Source organism: Haplochromis burtoni, unplaced genomic scaffold (genome assembly GCF_018398535.1).
Source record: "Haplochromis burtoni strain Fernald_Lab_line unplaced genomic scaffold, NCSU_Asbu1 Contig_19, whole genome shotgun sequence".
Taxonomy (NCBI): Eukaryota; Metazoa; Chordata; class Actinopteri; order Cichliformes; family Cichlidae; genus Haplochromis; species Haplochromis burtoni.
The window spans coordinates 2,904,992-2,924,571 of NW_024582380.1; the positions used below are offsets into that span (position 1 = coordinate 2,904,992).

The 19,580-nt window shown below is 42.7% G+C and overlaps 1 protein-coding gene across 7 annotated transcripts in view; it reads right to left on the minus strand.

Annotated features, from left to right (window-relative positions):
- Positions 1-1,853: 1,853 nt before the first annotated feature.
- Positions 1,854-19,580, minus strand: part of ablim3 (actin binding LIM protein family, member 3) — a 44,896-nt gene continuing 27,169 nt past the window's right edge. For 2 of the 7 annotated variants that reach the window (XM_042218481.1, XM_042218483.1), the window contains 20 exons: positions 19,336-19,451; positions 16,301-16,427; positions 16,060-16,153; positions 13,628-13,715; positions 13,454-13,512; positions 13,224-13,295; positions 10,954-11,115; positions 9,981-10,010; positions 9,730-9,856; positions 9,058-9,153; positions 8,679-8,729; positions 5,784-5,918; positions 5,539-5,609; positions 5,119-5,287; positions 3,983-4,012; positions 3,642-3,697; positions 3,375-3,441; positions 3,259-3,269; positions 3,083-3,163; positions 1,854-2,988 (listed from right to left, as the gene is read on the minus strand). In XM_042218481.1, the coding sequence (XP_042074415.1) occupies positions 2,875-2,988; positions 3,083-3,163; positions 3,259-3,269; positions 3,375-3,441; positions 3,642-3,697; positions 3,983-4,012; positions 5,119-5,287; positions 5,539-5,609; positions 5,784-5,918; positions 8,679-8,729; positions 9,058-9,153; positions 9,730-9,856; positions 9,981-10,010; positions 10,954-11,115; positions 13,224-13,295; positions 13,454-13,512; positions 13,628-13,715; positions 16,060-16,153; positions 16,301-16,427; positions 19,336-19,451 (1,756 nt within the window). In that variant the 3' untranslated portion in view covers positions 1,854-2,874. The remainder of the gene's footprint in view (positions 2,989-3,082; positions 3,164-3,258; positions 3,270-3,374; positions 3,442-3,641; positions 3,698-3,982; positions 4,013-5,118; positions 5,288-5,538; positions 5,610-5,783; positions 5,919-8,678; positions 8,730-9,057; positions 9,154-9,729; positions 9,857-9,980; positions 10,011-10,953; positions 11,116-13,223; positions 13,296-13,453; positions 13,513-13,627; positions 13,716-16,059; positions 16,154-16,300; positions 16,428-19,335; positions 19,452-19,580) is intronic. The other 5 variants (XM_042218484.1, XM_042218482.1, XM_042218487.1 and 2 more) reach the window with 5 other exon arrangements.

A 19,580-nucleotide genomic window follows, 5' to 3' on the forward strand; every position in this document is an offset into this window, starting at 1 on the left:
GACTCGTGTTTGACAAGGTTACAAGTGTGCTTGAAGGGTAAAGTTAGCACTTCTTCGTCTGCAGTCTGCTAAACAAAGAGAAGGAACTCGCCTGGCCCTGTCCAAAGCCAAGCCCACCTAGCTGCTCCCTTAAAGCGCCTATTATGTCTTATTTGCTTATCTTAGACAAGAACCTGTTGCAGAGATGATGATGTGACCCTGTCTGTACTTGCCTGGGAGCAGAGTTTCAGCTGGCTATTCTACTTGCGCAAGTAGAGGTTTTACTGTCAAAAGCAGTCGATTTTTTTTAAGAAAGGACAGCCAGATAGGTACAAGGATTTCCGCGCGGCTTCCAGGCAGCTATATAATTGGAATAAAACCTTTTTAAATAGGAGAGGAGTCTAACTCCAAGTTTCTTGTTTCATAGAGGGGACTTGCCTGATAGTTAGCAAATAAAAATAGCAGTAAAGTAAAGGTAGAGTTTTTCATAAAGGGTTTTGACAAAACAGACAACTGCGAGAGCAAGGCACAATCGCACAGGTAGGCATACCATGAGTCACTCTTTGACGTTGCCATGATTTCACAATTCAGATAAGCAAAGTGCAGACAATTTCTAACACAAGCCTCCAGATAGCAGTCTCACAGGACCACTGATCCTAACCTCTAGAAAACTGTTTTATTTTTATTTTCTTTTTTTTTTCTGAACACACTATGACAGTGATATCTGTTGTATTGATCTTTTTGGAAAAAATGTGCCATTAAGGAAAACATTTAATCTCCTAAATCCATAGCTGACCAATCAGCATGCATTAGCAGAATGCTAGGATTTGCTATGAGAAAAAAGGAATCATTTCAGACACATGACGAGTACTAGATTCGTGAAACTAATAAATAACACTACTGTGCAATCTTGATCCGTTGGGATTGTTAGGAAAGAGGTGCAGTGATTTATTGAAACGGGCAAGCATATGTAGAACTACAGTATATAAGGCAAGAGCAGAGTTTGTGTAATTCCAACAAGCTTGAAAGTCAATATTTGGTATGACCTCCTTGATTCTTCAACACAGCCATAGCCAAGCTTTCTTGTGATTTATTTAGGTAGTCTTCAGGAACTGTTCTCCAGGCTTCTTGAAGGACTTTCGAAGCTCTTCTTTGGATGTTGGTTGCATTTGTTTTGTTCTCTGTCAAGATGATCCCACACTGCTTCAATAATGTTGAGGTCTGGGCTCTGGGGAGGCCAAACCATGACTCATAGTGTTCCATTGTGTGTTTTTCTTTAAAGATGTGCTTTTACTGCTTTGGCAGTGTTTCGGATCTTCATGCTGAAGAATACCAATCTGACAGTACTTTTTTTTCTTTCATGATTCAATCAGTTTTAGCAAAATCCCCAACACCACTGGCTGAAAGGGAGCCCGAAACCATGACAGAGCCTCTACCGTATTATATAGACAGCTGTAGAGGCTGTATTATTCTGGTGTCTTTACCTTACAATGTAAAGCATCTTGAAGTGACTGCTGTTGTGGCATGACTGAAAATGAGTGAAAAAAAGGAAACAAAAAACAAACAAACAGTTAAAACACCCTTCAAAAGGCTGGATAACTATTGCTCAAGACCAAATTACCAGAGAGTCTGAGTCTTTTGAAATAAAACATGAAGAAATGAGGGATGGCTCGACACTGTTGGTACTCTATGCAGTGAGTACTACTGAGCACCCCAGCTGGCATTAACAGGAAGTGAACAGGCTCTGGTGGTATCAGTCTTCATACTTACACAAGCACCTGGAAAGCAAATAAGGGCAGTTGCCTAAAACAAATATTCCAATATTCCACAGTCTATTAAAAGTGTAGCTAGTAAAGTAATAAAAAAGAGGAGGCTGGTTTTGATTTGAAGTTTAATTTTAGTGACAAAAATCAAAAATAACAGTATTCAAAGTCTTCAACAACCCTGGATCTTTGTCGGCACGTTAAATCCTTTGCAGAGTGTTTTATCTGTGAGTGATATAATCTCTGGAGCTACAAAATTATTAGATTACCATTCTAAAAGTATATAAATAAAAAGCAAATGCAAATGGATGACTACAACTCTCATCCTAAAACATTTAGTCATTGTTCTATTGCAACGGGTAGAAAAGCAGAAGGACAGAACCGCCGTGATTGCACATTCTTTTAGGTTATCGCACAGCTGCACAGTGAGATGAATCTATTGGTGATCTTTGACAAGTTTAACCAGAGTGATCTGATAAATTGTACATTTGCGTTCTCAATTTGGTTTTCATATCTAAATCAATTGTTGTAAACTACAGGTCTCTTAGTTTCTGTGAGAGAGCAAGAAAACAGGGGCACAGGTAAACAAAATGCATCCCTAAGCCAAAAAAAAAAGAGAGAGAAAAAAAAGCAAAGCGATGCTCGCAGGCTCACACTCTTTTTCATCTAGTCATTCTCACTGATAAAGTGTCATAAATGATATGCTATACCTACATTCTACTCATTCAGATTGCTGGTGCTGCACAGTCATACCTAAGAGAGCGTAACAAATAAGGCAAAGCCAAAATTCTCCTCATTATGTTTTACTACTGCAGCTCTGGTCACTAACGGTCACGCCATCCTTCATCCTTTAGGCTTAACAAAAGCAAAACACTACTGTATGACAGTCTCTATTGCTTGCACCCCACATAAGTTGCACACAAGTTTATCAGTCCAGCGTGCATAATTTCTCTCGGTATCCCAGGAGTCCATCTGGTGGGACCAGAATTTGGTTTATCACGTGAGGGGATGTAGAACAGGTTTCTCGGGCATGGCAGTGTAACTGTGTAGGAGTCTTCGTTTCTATCCGTCCCCTCCTACAGTTAGTCCGTCTCCGACTCTATGGCAGTATTCAACACACGTCTGTATGTTATTAAAACAGTCGCGCCTGTTTTTTCAGATCATTTCTCTTCCACAGAGCCAGCCGGTCAAACTCTTCCACGGTCATACCGAACACTTGGACAAACTCCTCTGGGGACAGGTGGCGCTGGAAAAACACATCATAGCAGAAATTAAGTCTCAAATTCTAGTCATGGTTTTGGGATTTCTTTGGCCGTTTATGTCTCATTTCATTAACTTACTTCCAGTCTGGCTCTGTCTACATCTTTGGGCAGCCGGTTGCGCCCTCTGGTGGTGACGATGAGCGACTCATAGGGGTAAATCTGCAGGATAAAGGAAAGGACACACGCACACATTTCAGATACCCAGGTACAAAAGGAGTGGAATTTCATTATTTAAAAAAAAAAAAAAGCCTTACTTTGTGTTCTGCTGGGAGAAAAGAGAGAGAGAGAATGAAGTCAGTGCAATTGAAAAAAAGCATGTTAGATTAATTGCTTGGCTCTAATAAGGTGTTTTTAATTCATATTAAATTACCTCTGCTTCCCCAGTTGACCTCGCTGCCACTGTCATATTGGTACTGGTAGCAATCTGCACTCTGAGGCTGAGGAACAGAGTAGGACAGTGAGATTAACAAGAGCAGCGAGCTTTGGGGAATTAACTAATAAAACAGCTTGAAAGCTGGCCGAAAGTAATAATGAAAAGTGAAATGGGCCAAAAGAGTTATTTGAATTAAGCCAAATAATATGTATGATAGAATATGTCACAGCTATTCATGCTTTGCCAGGTTCAGTGTGATCTCACCCGCTGGATGCCGTTGCGGCCATATCCCGGTAGTGAAGCTGACTTACAAACAAAATCTGAAGCAGAAAAAAGAAAACACATCAGCATGATATCAGTCTAGCCATGAGCTGCTTAAATGTTCAGTTGTTTTCATGCATTCTGGTGCCATAAGATGGCGCTCATGCCTAACCTAAAACAAAAAATATCCCTAGAGCTCCAGATGTGTGCAAATGATGCTGGTCGAAGAATCCGGGAGTATTAAAACTAGCAGGAAAAGATCAATAATAAACTGATGCCTTAAAAAAAACAGCTATTTAAATAAATCAGAGCCACATATTGAAACGCTCTGCAGATGAACTTACCGCTATCGGTGCTGTACTGTGACCGAGGAGCTGTAAAATAAACAGATGATACGATTACCTGTCACAAAAACAACAACAATAATAAAATAATAAACGCTTCAGCACACGAGCCTAATCTAAATTCATGAAAAACCTCATCAGGGAAAATAAGTGTAGAGTTTTGACATCAATCTGTCTTTTATAGGCTTGACAAAAAGAGGAATTAAAGAAAAAAGGGGGGCAAGTTCCACATTCATCAAGCCCTGCGAGGAACACAAAACATCAAAGGGGCAATAAGGCCAGGGAACATGCAAGCATCTTATAAAAAACGAGAAAAATAAGATGCACAAGTGTGCAAAAAACACACTACATGCTTCAACATCTAACTGCAACACTCAAGCTTGCACAGTTACAAGCCTTTGTTGCCTTTCAAACACCACCAGCGAGCCGAGTCCCATTCAGCCCCGCTCACTCCCATTTGAGAAGCGGCTTTAATGAGAGATCTTACCGCTCATAAATAAAACAGGATATGGGACACCAGCTGTGAGAGTGAGAGAATCACATAGATGCAGGGGTAGATGGAAGGGTAGATCCACCCATATGGAACAATTTTGGAGAGAGAAAGCAAAGGGAGCAGGAAAAAACCTGTCTGATAGAGATGAGGTGAGGCTGAATGTCAGAGGATAAAATAACCAGTAGTTTATACACTGTATGAGCAGCGAAGTGCGACTATTACAAAGAGAAACAAGTCGGCATGTGACTTTGTGACATCTGGAATTTCAGCACACCTGGTTGAGCACTCTGTTTCAGTTAGCTTGCAATTTTCTTAATCAGTGTGATCAGATATCCCTCCAACACTGACAGGCCACATCTGCCCCTGCCGCTGGCCTACCACAGCTGTTAAGCACACTCATCATCGTTCCATCTCAATACACCACCCAGCCTCCAGCAACGGCCGTGACCCTTTGTGACCTGCATCCGCAAACCTCATCGCCCTCGCCCTCACAACATACTGAGGCTCATAAAAAAACCCTTGTGGCAACATATAGGGCTGTACAGAAAGACAGTCATAAACCTGCTGAAACAGAAGAAACCAGCAGACAAAAGAGGTGGATGTACTGGGGGTGTGGGGGTGGGTGGGATAGGTGGATCCTTACAGCCATTGATGGTGTTGTTGTACGCCGTGGTGCCATAGCTTGTTGTGTTCAGTGTTTCCTTGCTCCCGCTACGAGAATTCCTCGCGCTGCCCCAGGGGTCGTTGTCATAGGAACCAGATCTGGCTTTCATCTCCTCCTTTAGAATCATCCTCCCGATGCCACTCCCAATCTGCGAGGAAAGAGGGCGAGGAGAGAAGCAGAAGGTGGAGAGGAAACAATGAAGGACGCGTTGTAGAATTAAACGAAAGACAGAGAAAGAGAGCAAGAGAAGCAAATAAGGAGGACGGCACAGGCGCCGTGCGATTAAAAAAAGTGCATTTATTTATTTATGGGTGATTTTCTTTCTTTTCGTTTTTTTTGAGGTGGGGACTTACTTCAGTGTGACGGCGAAGAAAAGAGAGAAAATTATGAAGCTCTTACTCTTTGAAGACCGTGACTCCAAGTCTCTTCATCTCCTCCCGTGGAGAAGCGTCTTCTCGGCGCCCGATAGGCTGGGAGAGGAAAAGAGATGAAAGAGATTCCCTTTATGAATTTTGCACTTTCGCGGGGAGCACAGCAACAGCGCGAGTAAATGGATAAACATGACAATATGGCTACAAAATGAACTGCTCTCCCATGTGTGCCATCGGTACACTCTGAATAAGTGAAACAGCAGTGTTTCGTACCCCTGGGGGAGCTGCTGTAGGGGTAGTAGTCAGACTCTGACTGGCTGTATGGCTCTGGAGAGTAGGTAGACAGTCTGGAGGATCTGAGGATGTCCTCACTGGTCCTGCTTTTGGTGGCTGCATCCACAGGATTGTCTGTTTGAATTAAGAGAGAAAGAGGCAGAACCAAAAGAACTGGCCTGTTAGAGGAATAGTTTGCCTGTTCAGTTTATGGTCGGGAGCTAGATGGGAAATTATAAACCATTCTTATATCTGTTAGTTCAATATGATTCTGGAGTCACTAGAGCAGGGGTGGGAAATTAATTTTCCTAAAGGGCCACATGAGAAGTCGGGACTGCTGTGAAGAAATACATCAACAAGCTTATAAAGAGAAAATTAATAATGAGGAGAACTGAGTTCAGCTTATTGGTGCGACCCTCAAAAAACAGTCCCGGTTTCTCATGTGGCCCCTTGGGAAAATCAATTGCCCACCTATGTTATTAGAGGGTCATCGCAGCTTAGCACAAAGGCTGGAAACTTCACTATGATGACAATCCTCTGGTTTTAGTAGAAACCAGATATAAACAGGATCTTGCAACACCAGAGTGGAGAAATTAAAATAAATGTGGATTATTTCTTGGCTTGCAGCAGCGTACTCCTGGTGTCTATAAACTACAGGAAAGATATGGTGCTTGGTTTCTGAATGAATTACCCAAACTAGATTGTTAATGAGCTTTAGGGCCTTGCGTTTTACAGACCCAGGCTAGCTGCTTCACCCTGCGTCTACTTTTTCTGTCAAGCTAAGCGAAGATGTTTCCTGGCTTCATATTGAACAGACAGATACTTAACAAGATTGGTATTGATCTTCTCATCTTGCTCTCAGTGTGAAAGGAAATTTCCCAACATGTCAAACTATTGCTTTAAGACGGCACGCACCAGCAGCGCACTAACAAAAACATCTTAATGAGCGTCACAAAGACGTACAGCGATGAAGCGCATTCACTCCACAGCTTCACACTTATGATATCCAACGCTCTTGTCAGAGAAGATCAATATTCCGGCCAACGGCGGGAAAATAGCCGGCATTAAAAAGGGAGTTCTGTTACGGCTCAGCCTGAGGCTCACATTCATTTCACGAATGGTGTGAGGCGGCGATATTGATGCCACTCTGCACTAAAGCATAGTCAACGGAAGTCAATGGGAGTGACATGCGGTGTAATGTCGCATAGATCGCTCTTCACTCTGTTAGCCATTAGCCATGCCAGATCCAATCCATGGCCCATTGAATTCCCATGTACACGATGCACGACACCAACACATATTCAGAGCAATATTGAACGCTCTTGATACTTCTGTCAGAGGAAGTATGGCTGCACAACACTGAATGCGAAATACAGTGACACACACGCATGAAGACAAATGAAATTCTGTATCTATTCACTGACGGTAACTGAAACAGTGAAAGGAGGGAGATACTTACAGAGGCAAGGTCACCGGGTAAAGTGGAGCAGAAGGTGGAGGGAAGTGAGTAAAAGTGATTGGATGCAATAAAAGAAAAAAAGAGGTGCAAAGATAAAGGGCAACATTATTGGAGCATCCAATGCGAGTGCTTTGCTACCCACACGGAAGGCATACATGTATATGACTGGGTGCTAACTGATTAGTACATAACTGGCATTTAGCGAACAAAGCAAATCTAAAACACATGTATCTGCTGTGGCCTTGGGTTTACATGGGGTGTGTTTGGCGCTGACACAAGAGAACATGTTAATCAATGGCTATTCAGGAAGACATGAAGTACAGGGATCAATATCACTGATGTATGAGTTAAATGTCATTATTCAAACAAGGCGAGCTAACAAAGGCTGCCAATTACAGTACATGCTACTTTCCTAATCGTGTGTAAAGGACTGCGCGAGGCAGCATCGTGACCAGTGATGTACTAATTTTTAGAACAGAGACACTGACGGGTGACGGGAGTCGACACGCTGCTCACTAACTAACCCCCACACACACACATACACGCACAGCACGGAAAAGCATGCAGGCAACAACAGAGATAAGACTGTCCTCAATCAAGAGGTCTTATGACTCTCAGCTGAAAAGGCCTTTAAAATGCAATTTAATGAAAGAGACTCTGTTACTGATGCACACTACCCAGAAAGTTCAAGCGCATTTAATTGCTCTGCCTTGTGAAAAAAAAATCCCCCAAAAAACAGCATCTCGTGTTAACCACACCACCATGCTATCTGAACATAATAAAGACTTTAAACAACAAGTCTATTTGTTTTCTAGAGCTGGAACACTTGTAACAAATGGTTTAAGCCCACATTAAAAAGAAAAAAAAGAAAAGGCAAGGCCGACAAATAAAAGAAGACTCCACAGCAAATCTAAAATTCTGTTACAAAACAGTTTTTCCAGTGCGCTTTGTTCCATTGTTCTGTTCTATTCTGGTGAACTGTGTTGTCCTCAGAGCCCTCTGTACTCAACGCTTCTCACGCCTGAGCAACCTTCACTTCATTCATGGCCCGTTCCAGCACTATTTGCCAACAAGAACCTGTCGGGAGCTGCGCGCGGTAGCAGGCATATTCATATGCTTGTGGCATGCACACTAAAACATCGCTCTTTTATATTCACTCAGTGCTGCTAATGCGAGAAGTCTGACTGATCTCCTTCCTCAACTTTGGAACGAGCCGCGCAAGTCAAAACTCTATCCCTTTTGTGCTTTTTCTAGCACTTCTAATCGTTGCTGTTTTTGTTTGTGCAGGCTTCGGTTTCACTGAACAGCTGGAACATCGACACTACTCGAAGCTGAATGGCGAGAGGCCGGTAAACACATCTACATCGGGTTAAACAAAGCATGACTAAAACTGACAGAAGGACAGGCAGGCTAAGGCAGGACTAACTGCACTGTACCCGTTCTCTTATAGATGGGAGGCTTCCTGTAGATGTTGGGATCCCCTGTGGCTGAGGAGAGAAAGAGGAGATGAAGACGTGAAACATGGAGGAGTAAAGGAGGAGAGGATGCGAACTACTGCCAGGCGAGGTAGGAGGGATGATTGTAAAGAAAAGTAAATATGCAGTATGAGGGGAAGAATATGCCAGATTGATTATGTGTTGTATAAATATACAACTTTCACATTTTCACACACGCTCACTCCTGAGGAACTTAATATGACCTTTTTTAAAGGACTTCCTTCAGTGAATAATGGCTGATGAAATCTTCTCTGTGAAGTGAAAAAAGAAATAAATAAATCTGAGAGTAGTGTGAATGTGAGGAGATGAGGAGTCCTACCTGGTACATGAAAATGTTTAGGGGGCTGGTTTGTGGTGGGTGTGCTTGGTCGCCCGTCTTGGCTATAATAAGGTGAACTCCTGCCACTCTCAGAGCCTGCAGCCAGCCATGGCCCAATCACAGCGAAGGAAACACGAGCATGAAGGAAGGCATCAGCACATGCAGATGAAAGCCAAACAACTCAAAAGTGTGTTTAAAATTACAAGGTGACACTCAGTAACCTTTCTACTTGTGTAACAACAAAGGTTATTGACTTATCAGCAGCATAGAGGGCTGTTTAGAACTGTAATGAGTAATTACAGCCTCAATGCACATGTGTAAGAGTTAAATGAAATGATAGCCAAGGAGCAACTGCAGCAAAGGTGACAGTCAAGCAGCTACTGTGGCAGATATTTGTCACCAGTACAAATATATTAGGGGCTATTTGTCTTAACTGGTAATGACAGATGGAAATGACAAACACTTTGATCTCTAGTAAAAGGAATAGTTTGACATTTTGCTTTTGTGCAACTAGTTGGACGACACATTTGAGTTTATTCATTGTCTTTATGCTAACTATGTGGCTACAACTTCTACAGGAGCTTCTAATTAAAAGATTATTACTTAGTTGTTATGTGACTTAATGAAGTTTCCAGCAGCTGGTTTCCAAACTTTCTAAAACAGACATCTTACCAGGGTAGCCATAGTGCTGTGGAGAGCGAGGCATGATGGGTGACATGCCTTGGCGACTATAAGTTGGTGAGTCGATGTAGCCGGGACTGGAGCACCGCCTTTGCTTTATATCTAGGCTGTCATAGTCCTAAAAGGGACAAACAAAGCAAGTCAGGTGAAAGACGAGCAAACAGACACACAGCTCACCGAAATGACAACAGCTCACTTGGGTGAACTTGTACTACATTCACTGCTACGTTCAGAGTGTTTACCTGAGAATAGGGAGAGAGAGTCCCAAGTGACTGCAGGGGAGACAGGAAAAGACAATTAAAGTTTAAAATTTTAACGAAATCAACTCATTCAGTTTCTTAGATAACCACTCTGAAGAAGAGGGGCTAAAGAAAAGAAAGTAAGAAAAAAGAAAATAGGGCTTCATGACTTTGTTTTCAGAATACAAATGTAGGAAACAAAAATGAGATTGTAGGACTAAAGTAATAATTCTGAGAAAAATGTCAGGATGGAAAAAAAATTGTAAATTGTGATTTTTTTCTCAAAATGCTGAACTGAATCTGTGGCTGTAATCCTCTTCCATACCTCAAAAGCTGACTGATTAAAACTTTATTGCTCAGTTTCCCAGACACGGAGTCTAGACTACTTTCAGTTTAATTTTTCTTTTCTGTTTTTTCAAAGACCAGGTTTAATCCATTGTCTGAGAAAGTGGCTATTTATCTTCTTTTTAGACTGCAAAATCCAAATGAGGGTTAGCATGCATTATTTCTTGGTTGAAGCTTGCAAGGTTTGCTGTTTAAAACCCAAACCGATCACCTGCAAGCTCTTTCTTCTTGAGAAGACAGATGTGAGAGTGGCATGAAATATAATCAAAATTTTAATCATGAAAACATAATTTCCTGTAAGTATGTTTACATTTGATTGCACATTTGCACTACAAATAACTGGCTGCTATGTAAAAAAAATTAGGTCAAATGTTTTAAACAGTTCACTCATCCACAAAAGACAGTTTGATTGTTTTTCACCTTTAAAAGTACTTCTGTAAACATCACATCAGTCAAATACCAAACAAATATCAATAATTTCTGGGATTATTTTTCAAAAACAGAAAAAAAAAATCGAAAACTAACAAAATATGCCCAATCAAACTGCATGACACCGACTTTTGATCTTCCTGAAAACAGACGAGTGACGAGTGCAACGCTGTGTTTGACCTGGAGTGTGTGGCTGCAGTACCTCCCCATAGCTGTAAGTGTCTAGTCTGTCATCAGAGATGTATCTGTGGTACGGCTGGTATGAGGAGGATATGAGGTCTGGCTGTTGGACCTCATATATGGCTTTGACCTTTGGCAGGGCAGCTAGGTCCTTATAATCTAGGATCTCATTCTCCACTCTGGCCTGGAGAGAGGACACACATACACCCACCAAAAGACAGCGCTACAGCAACAAGACCTGACATCGACCACATGGACAATGAATGAGAACTTCACCAGTGATAGCAAGCAGATCGTGAAACAGTGAGAGCCGTAGAGGGGGGGGCAGAGAAAACTTGATGAGGAACACACAGGTACAAACGAACACGCTGCAGGAGCTGACAGCACTATAAGCTGTTGACTTTCAGGATATCAGCATATGTCAGAGAGAAAGCAGAGGAAGCACAGACAGCAGGAGAGAGAAAGAGAGGGAGGAAGCGTGGAGACAGTATGGATGACAAGCGTGCTTACACTGCATTTCCCCCTCATCCATCACCTTAAACAGAAAGGTCATTGATTATGAGAAGAGAGCAGGGCAGGGCAGGGCTGAGCAAGGAGCAGTGACTCCTGCTTGCATGCAGATAACCCCTGACATGCTAATACTGCAGTGATACACAGCAACAATTCAGACAGCCAAAAAGGCAGGACTTACAAGTGCAACTGCTAAGCACTAAACAAAAAATAAGGCCTGGCTGACACCCTGATGTGGTTTTCAGCATAAACACTGCTCAAAAAACTTAAAGGAACACTTTGACAACACATTAGATTGGAGGGGGAGATCATGCTGGATATCTAAACCAACATGGACTCTGTAATGTGTTAGAAACGAAAGGATGCCACATCGTTTAATGGAAATGACAATTATCAATCTACAGAGGGCCGAATTCAAAGACGCCCTGAGAATCAAAGTTAAAAAATGATGCAACAGGCTAGTCCAATTTGATTAAATTATATTCCAGTGAGTCAAAGGGGCACTTAGTAGTTTGTATGGTTTGTATGTTGGGGCAGGCTGCTAATAACATGACAGATGGTGCCCGGAGGATCTCCTTGCAGATCTGGAAGGCACCATCAGGGCATCACTGAGCTCCTGGACAGTCTTTAGATCAGACATTCACACCAGTGCCATGCTGCAGGTCATTTTGCAGCTTTGAAAGTGCTCATCCTGTTCCTCCTTGCACAAACCAGCAGATATCAGCCCTCCTGATGGGTTAAGGACCTTCTGTGGCCCTGTCCAGCTTTCCTACAGTAACTCTGTCCTGGAACTTGTCCATGCTCTTGAGACTGTGCTGGGAGACACAGCAAACTTTCTGGTACATATTGAGATGCAACCACTGTAGGGTCCAGAAATCGCCTCATGCTACCCCTAGTGGCACTGACCATAACCAAATGCAAAACAGTGAGAAAGCAGATGACAAAAAAAAAAATGTCATTGTCCTCCAGCTGTAAAACCATTCCTGTTTTGAGGGTTGCCACTCTAGTTGTTAATTTCATTAACACTAAAGCAGCTAAAACTGATTACCAACCCCCTCTGATATTTAACTGAGCAGATCAATATCACAGAGGTTTAACTGACTTGATGCTACACTCCGATTAACAAGTGTTCCTTTAATTTTTTTACTTAGTGTATAATGAGTAGAGTGTTTTTTGGTCATTGAATATTGAAAATGAGCATGAAATATCCAGTCAGGTTGAAGACAGTGACACATTGTTTCCACAATTTTGCCATTTGATTTGAAATAAAACTGAAGAGAGAGATTCAGTAAAGGACCGACAAAGCTTTGCAAAAGGAGCAAACCCATTGTTTTGGCAGTTCTTAAGTTCCAGACTTCAGGCGGTCCTTGCAGCCAAAACAGTTTTTTGTCATTAAAGCATTAAAATAATCAGTTTATAAAATGCTTATATGAATTTGAACTTTTGAACCGCCCCCTGAAAACATGGGAATGTGTATAACAATAAATGAAGCAATGCAGTTCAACCCCTTGAGACTAAACGACAGGAGTTCAGTCGCACCGCAGTTGTTTTATTTCAAATCTAATGGGATGTCTGGCACATCAGCAGTGACAACAGAGGTTAAGGACACAGACAAAGTGAACAGGCCAAGGGAGCGAGCAGCCTCTTTTATTTTGTGCTTGACTGTTCAAGCCTAAGCATAGTGCTCGTGATTCTAGTGTAGCAAAGGTGCTTCAAGGGTAGGCTCGGTGGCAGTGTGGCAGCCAAAAGTGACTAAAAGCTGCAGAGTCACAGGTTACTTACACATATAACTCTACTGGGAGAGCCTATTGAGGAGCCCGGGGGAGAGATGGAGGCCTCGGACAGGCGTCTGTGCTGTGGGTTAGAATCAGACAAAGAGGGAGTTAATTCACATAGTGAGGAAGTTTCACTCTATATCTGTGGGCTTCTCTCTGTACCACTGTCAAATGCTCTTAGGACTGTTTCAACTAGTGCTCCGTAAACACAAAGACTGAATTGAAAGTCCAGCTCACCCTGAGTCTCCTCTCTGCTCTTGCCGCTTGCTTGCATAACGGGTGCCACACCTCGCATCCTGAGGAGCAAGAGAAAGAGGGCAGTCACACAGTTGCTGGGTGTTCCCTGCATGCCGTGCGTTTTCTAAAATTGGTGAGCACAATCTAAAACATGCATATGTGTGAATACTCGACCTGTCAGGTACATTTCCTCGCCCTCTTTGAACATCATGTTGCAGCGGGCGCACCGAGCGCAGGTTGGATGGTAGTGTTTCCCTCCTGCCTGTGTGATGAGGAGAGGACGTGGCTGAACGTAAATCATCGCCACAAGGATTTTCACAGATTGAGGGCTAATCTAAAAATTGCACCCCGCCTAGCAGAGCAGGTCACTGTTTCCATATGTTTTTTATGCGCTTTATTTGGCCACCGGTAGCCTGAGAAAATATTAGGAGACCAGTGGATTGCCTGAAGCTGTTTCATCAGCATGCTAGAAACCACCCATTCTCTCCCTATGACATAATTAGAGCAAAGATCCCCGTAGGTCAGTCACATGAGGAAGCATGTGTATGCATGTGTATGTACAATACAGAATCATGTAAGTGAAGGACATGTGAGTGTGAAATATGCCCTTGAACATGCAAGGTGCCTCGAGGGGATAAATCCAAGCACACGGCGCAGCTGAAATGGACACAGAAAAGTGATCACACTCCTGATGTTTCTCACATGCAACCCTGCGGGGCTGATGGCCGAGGCGTGGCCCCATCCCATCACCTCTGCCTTCCCTAAACGCACCATTCGAGAATTTCTATTTATAGAGGCACTGCAGACGAGGAGACCTGAACTGTGTCAGCTGAACTCCCACGGCATGCAAGTTAAAGTGGGTGTGTTTGTGTGCACGGTGAGGTACTTTATATCATTTCAAGCTGCACTGAATCTTCCTGGTGTTCATACTGTAAATCGCACGTTTTTACTGGATTTCCAAGAAATCGGTTGCACCTGATGAGCGAGCTCCCTCCAAGAACTCCCACTGTGCAGCAAGACGCTCAGCTGTTTCCGAGACACATCTTAACCGCGCTCCCTATCTGCTCAGGTTACTACGAAAGGGGGAGGATGCAGCACTTCTGTCTGTTTTCCAAGCAGTGGAGCGTTTACTATCGGTGGCCAAACGGTATCAGTTAAACAAATGCTGTTACCATCTCAAATGAGGAACCTCTGTGGTGGCACTAACAGGCTGCTAAATTTATTGCCAAACTGAGACATTAAGTGAAACATAAGAAAGACGGTTTTATGATCCTCCACCCTCCACTTTCCCCCTTTATGTCTCCCCTCCTCCATCTTCTATATAACTACTCATTAAACTAACAACCTTTGGCTGTGTTAAGTTAAAAGGAAGCGCTGCGTCGTGGGGGAAAAAAAGTCTAATTATCGACACAGATGCAGAGAGATTAATCCGAGTGTTTGACGTCGGACAGCATAAATGAAAACAATACTTTTAAACAGACGTCTGTGCGACTTATTGGTATCTGTCAATGTGCCAATAATCAGCTCCTAAGTTTTTCTTATCCTTAATGAACTGCATTTTGCATGTGTAGGGCTACAAACCTCTGCATGAGATTTCCCCTGAGTCAGTCTCGATGCACGCTGCATCTTAAAGAAGTGCATCATTATGTGATCAGAAACTGACAGAAGACCGAATGCAAGCGAGCGCAGATACACATGTTCAGAGAACAAACGACACAGATGCAGTGGGAAAAGAAAGTGAGAGAGAGACTTGCAGCATGAAGGCTGACATGTCCCCATGTCTATAAATAGCCTAGAGAGGCTGACAGTCAGGAACAAAGCACTTTACACCAGCTATTCTGACAGGCGAAGGAGCAAAGGGACAACAAGACCCTGTATGTGCATGTGTGTGTTTGTGTGTGCGTCTGACAAAGTTTTACTACATCTGCTCCCTTTCCTCAAGTCCCCTCAGACGCAAGACGCCCACCAGAGACTCTTCCAAAACATTTAATTAGCATCTGCACTTTATCACTTTCATTATTTCCAGCCCTGCTCTCCTCATTACTCTCCCTTCACTTCTTTCTTAAGCCCAACTCCTAACTCCTTGCTGTAGATCCTTTGCTGCTGACTCCTTCTGCAATCTCTTAAAAAACTGCTTCACTCTGTGCATTTTTAATCCCGCTTTCCGTGTCTCCCTCTGACATCACCCTTCACTTTTTAGCCTCTGATCTTTTTTTTTAAACTCCCTTTTTGTCTCCGTTCTTTTCACAAAGTTGTGCCTCAGTCTAGTTTTTTTTTTAACCTCCTCAGAGTGGAGGGTGGTTTGTGTTCTCTTTGACCTCAAGTAGAAACAGTCAATCTGCTCGGATGTTCTGTCGGGCGCGCTCGACGTGGTGCAGCTCAATTGGTTTTGGTTTAGTAAAGCTTCACAAAATGTTTTATCACCCCCTCAATCTTAAGTCGGTCACTCCCTGAAGCGCAGCCGGGCTTAAACTCCGCAGAGGACGTGCGACGCGGCCGTTCAATTACGATAACGCTGATTACGCTCCGCGGTTCACTCCAATTTGGATTTCTGTGCTGCTGCTGCGGTGGGATCATCTAATGTTGACATCTGGTTCCGTTCTCACCTCCAAAACCCTTCCACTGATGTATCTGCTGCAGGTCTCACATTTCACCCCATACTGGGCGTGGTAATCTGCCTCACAGTATGGCACTCCATCCCTGCAACATAGAACATATAAAAGAAACTTGCTTGTAGAGTGTCAACGACACAATTTGCCTTGTCTTGGGGAAACCGCAGATAAAGGAGGACAGAGCAGTTGTTGGGCATTTTGTTTCTCTCTGTTTTCCTTCCCTTTACACACTCACTTGCTGATGTACTCTCCAGTGAGGACCATATTGCACGTCCGACATCTGAAGCAGCTGACGTGCCACTGTTTGTCAAGTGCCAGGAGAGACTGACCCTGCTTGATCTCGGCTCCACATCCAGCGCAGTCTGGAGAAAAAAAAGAAAAGGGAAAGGGAGGGAAAGAAAGAGGGACGCAGAGAGATAAGATGTTAAAATGTTGTGGAGTGGTAGAAATTGTAAGAGACAGAGAAAGGCAAAATGAGCCCAAGGACTAAGTGTACATCTTTAAGCACTTTCTGAGCTACTAAGTGCAGTTTTCATCACTGCCACCACCTTAAATAAAACCTACTGTGCTTTTTACACTCCCCTAAGAGGTCCAGGGGATGTGGGAAAGTAACAAAAAGTGTCCGTGTTAAAAAAAAAGGAGACAGGGAGGCAAAATTGTTAAATTAAAAGTTTTTATTAAAATTTCTATCACTAGTTAAACTAAGAGATACGGGCAAGCCGATAAGTAAGGAATGCAACATTAGCTTAATTGCTGATTATACAAGCATAGAGCACATACATCGGTTTTGCCCTCAGAAAGATGCTTCAGCAGGTGTTACTGACCAACAGGAGCGTCGGGAGGCTTAAAAAAGGGTCAGCCCTCTGTCTGTTTGTACTAGATGGAGGCTTGGTTTTAGCTTAACCTTTTTGACCCGCTCTGTTGCACATGAGAGTAAGTCACTCTAGGGACCACTCCAGTCTGCTTCGTCAGCCAAGACAAATTGTGTTTTGTAGTGAAAAACTGCAGTGTACAGTGCAGGCTGGGTTTCTGGCGTCCAAATCAATCTTAAAAAGTGATTTAGTGGTGATTGTGCTGAGTGTAAAAGGGCTGGGATTTTAGTCCCAGACCGTTCTTCTACTGAGTCATTATACACTTCTGATTTCAGCCACTGGATGAAATAGGTATTAGATCATCTAAAATTACGTACCAATGTTTGTGATAAAGAGCAGCCGGCTATGGACGCATAACAATGTACAATAAAGAATGCAGGAATGTTGCTGCTCACCACGGCTTTATCTGTGATGTCAAAGCAGTTTTTTAAATGGTAAATGGTATGGCTCTTCTTCACACAACTTGCCTTATTTAGCCATGCGCACCTGGCTCAGACCTTAAAATACATTCAGTTTTAATTTCATTTTTTATATATATAATTTGTTTTTTGGTGAACGTGTGTGAATACACATTTCTCAAAGTGCAGAAATTGCCACAAAAAAACTTTTAAAAAAGTAACTGCTTATGACCCAAAACATATAGCCTCATCAATCATGTAAGGTGGTGTGTTTGTTATTGTGTGGGTAGTGTGAAAAGAAAATGAAAGGAGTAGGCGAGGGGGCTGATACGCAACAAAGGTGCCCAACAAAACTGGGGAAGTTGGATTCATGTCATACACACTAAGCTCTTACCCCACTGTAATATATCACGTTAAAATCTTGAATGAAATGAATTCGAATCCGCGGTTAATTACAGCACTGTGTAAAAAATCTTATGTCGCCCCTCATTTCTTTATATTTTGCTTCCACTGGTGTATGCATGAGAAAACTTTAATAATTACTTAGCTCTGTTTTTTTTTTCTTTTTTTCCCTCTAAGAATTCTGCAAACTAAGCATTTATTTACCTTCTTAAATATCCCGATCGTTATGCAAAATGAGGCAGTGCATTAGTGCGTGTGCCCTATTCCGTCCACACACACTGCATCCTCATAAGACAGAGTGATGAACATGTACCTGGGGAGCTGTTCGATTTTTATTCTGCTGAATGGAGCAATTTGGGGAGGACTGTTGTTCACTGCCTATACGCCATCTGTTGTTACTGCACAGCCACTGAGCAGCAGACTGCTGTCTGTATGCTATGCTTAACAAATGATTCACTATCAGTCACTATCCTGCTGCTGTATCATAGTAATTTGTCATTTTAAATAACGAGAAGGAGAAAAATAACTTTACTAATAATCCCTCTGGGAAATTCCTGCATAACAGTTGTGGAGGATTTGCAGAAGGAGGAATTACGCATATCTGAATGAACTGAGGAAGGAGGAGCTCTCTGTGACCTTCGCTGAAATATTCTGTCATTATTAGGACTTTTTCTGAGTGGGCTACTCTTGCCAGCAGGATGACTGTGCAGACTGTGGGAGACTTCCAAGACAGAGCTTAAACACCAACTCCTCTCTGCTACTGCATGTAGATCATCCAGCTCTGGTACCAGGAATAAACCAACCATCTTAAAAAAAACTTTAGTCTCTACTTCCTGTCATTCATCCTCAGATTTTATCATAGACTGTAAAATAAGATGGATGCAGGTGACATCACCTGTAGGTTTCGAAAATTCTGTTATGAAGCATCTAGATGAGCGTTAACACCTTTGCCAGCTTGGTCTAACTGCTTGCTCAAACCATGACAAACCATTAGCCATTAGTGGTTTCCTACCAAAGATAATCCTAAATTTTAAAACACAGTATGACTGAGATTAAAAAACAGACCACATTTTTTATTCAATCTGACTCGAAATGAGTGACTGACTCAGCAAGAGCTTGTTCACAAGACACAGTTCAATAGGACTGGAAGTCTTTTTGTAGTTATAGCTATCGCCATCTGGTGCCCTTCAGATAGAATGTGAGATTAAAGCACTTTGACATTAACTTAATGAGTCTTTAAAACAGTCACAAACCCAACATCACTAAGGCTAGATTCATTTTTTATATGCAGTCAAAGATCTAGTAACACACATGGTAGCAGGCTCATGATTCCTGTTAATAAACAACTGTGAGCATGCAGTGAACAAAACCACTAAACCCTGTATGTTGGAAATTGGCAGGTGGAGTATGTGTCTGTTTGTGTTGCATAATTCTCAGCTGGCAGATCAACGCGGCAGGTCACTCCGCTGATTTGACAGACACATGATTAGCTAAATGAGCAAAGTAGGCTTCGTGGACATGTCGCATTAGCTTTAGCGCACCGTAGCGCCTGGTGGCCCTAAACAGAACGGACAGAGCGGGGTGGGCGCTGGACTTACGGCTGGGCCCGTGGATCTTGATCGGTTCATTTGACTTGACAAGTGTGTGGGAGCACTGCTGGCACACGCAGTCCTTTCCACTGAACGTCACCCTGTCTCCAATTGGAAAGGGTTTACTGAGGAGGCAAAAAAAAAGACAGACAAGAGAATTAGAAAGCGGAGCACAATGGGCGTTAAAACGCCTGCAGTAATTCTGTGTTTACATCCAAGTCTACTGTATTCATTGAAATAACAAATGGGTGCTG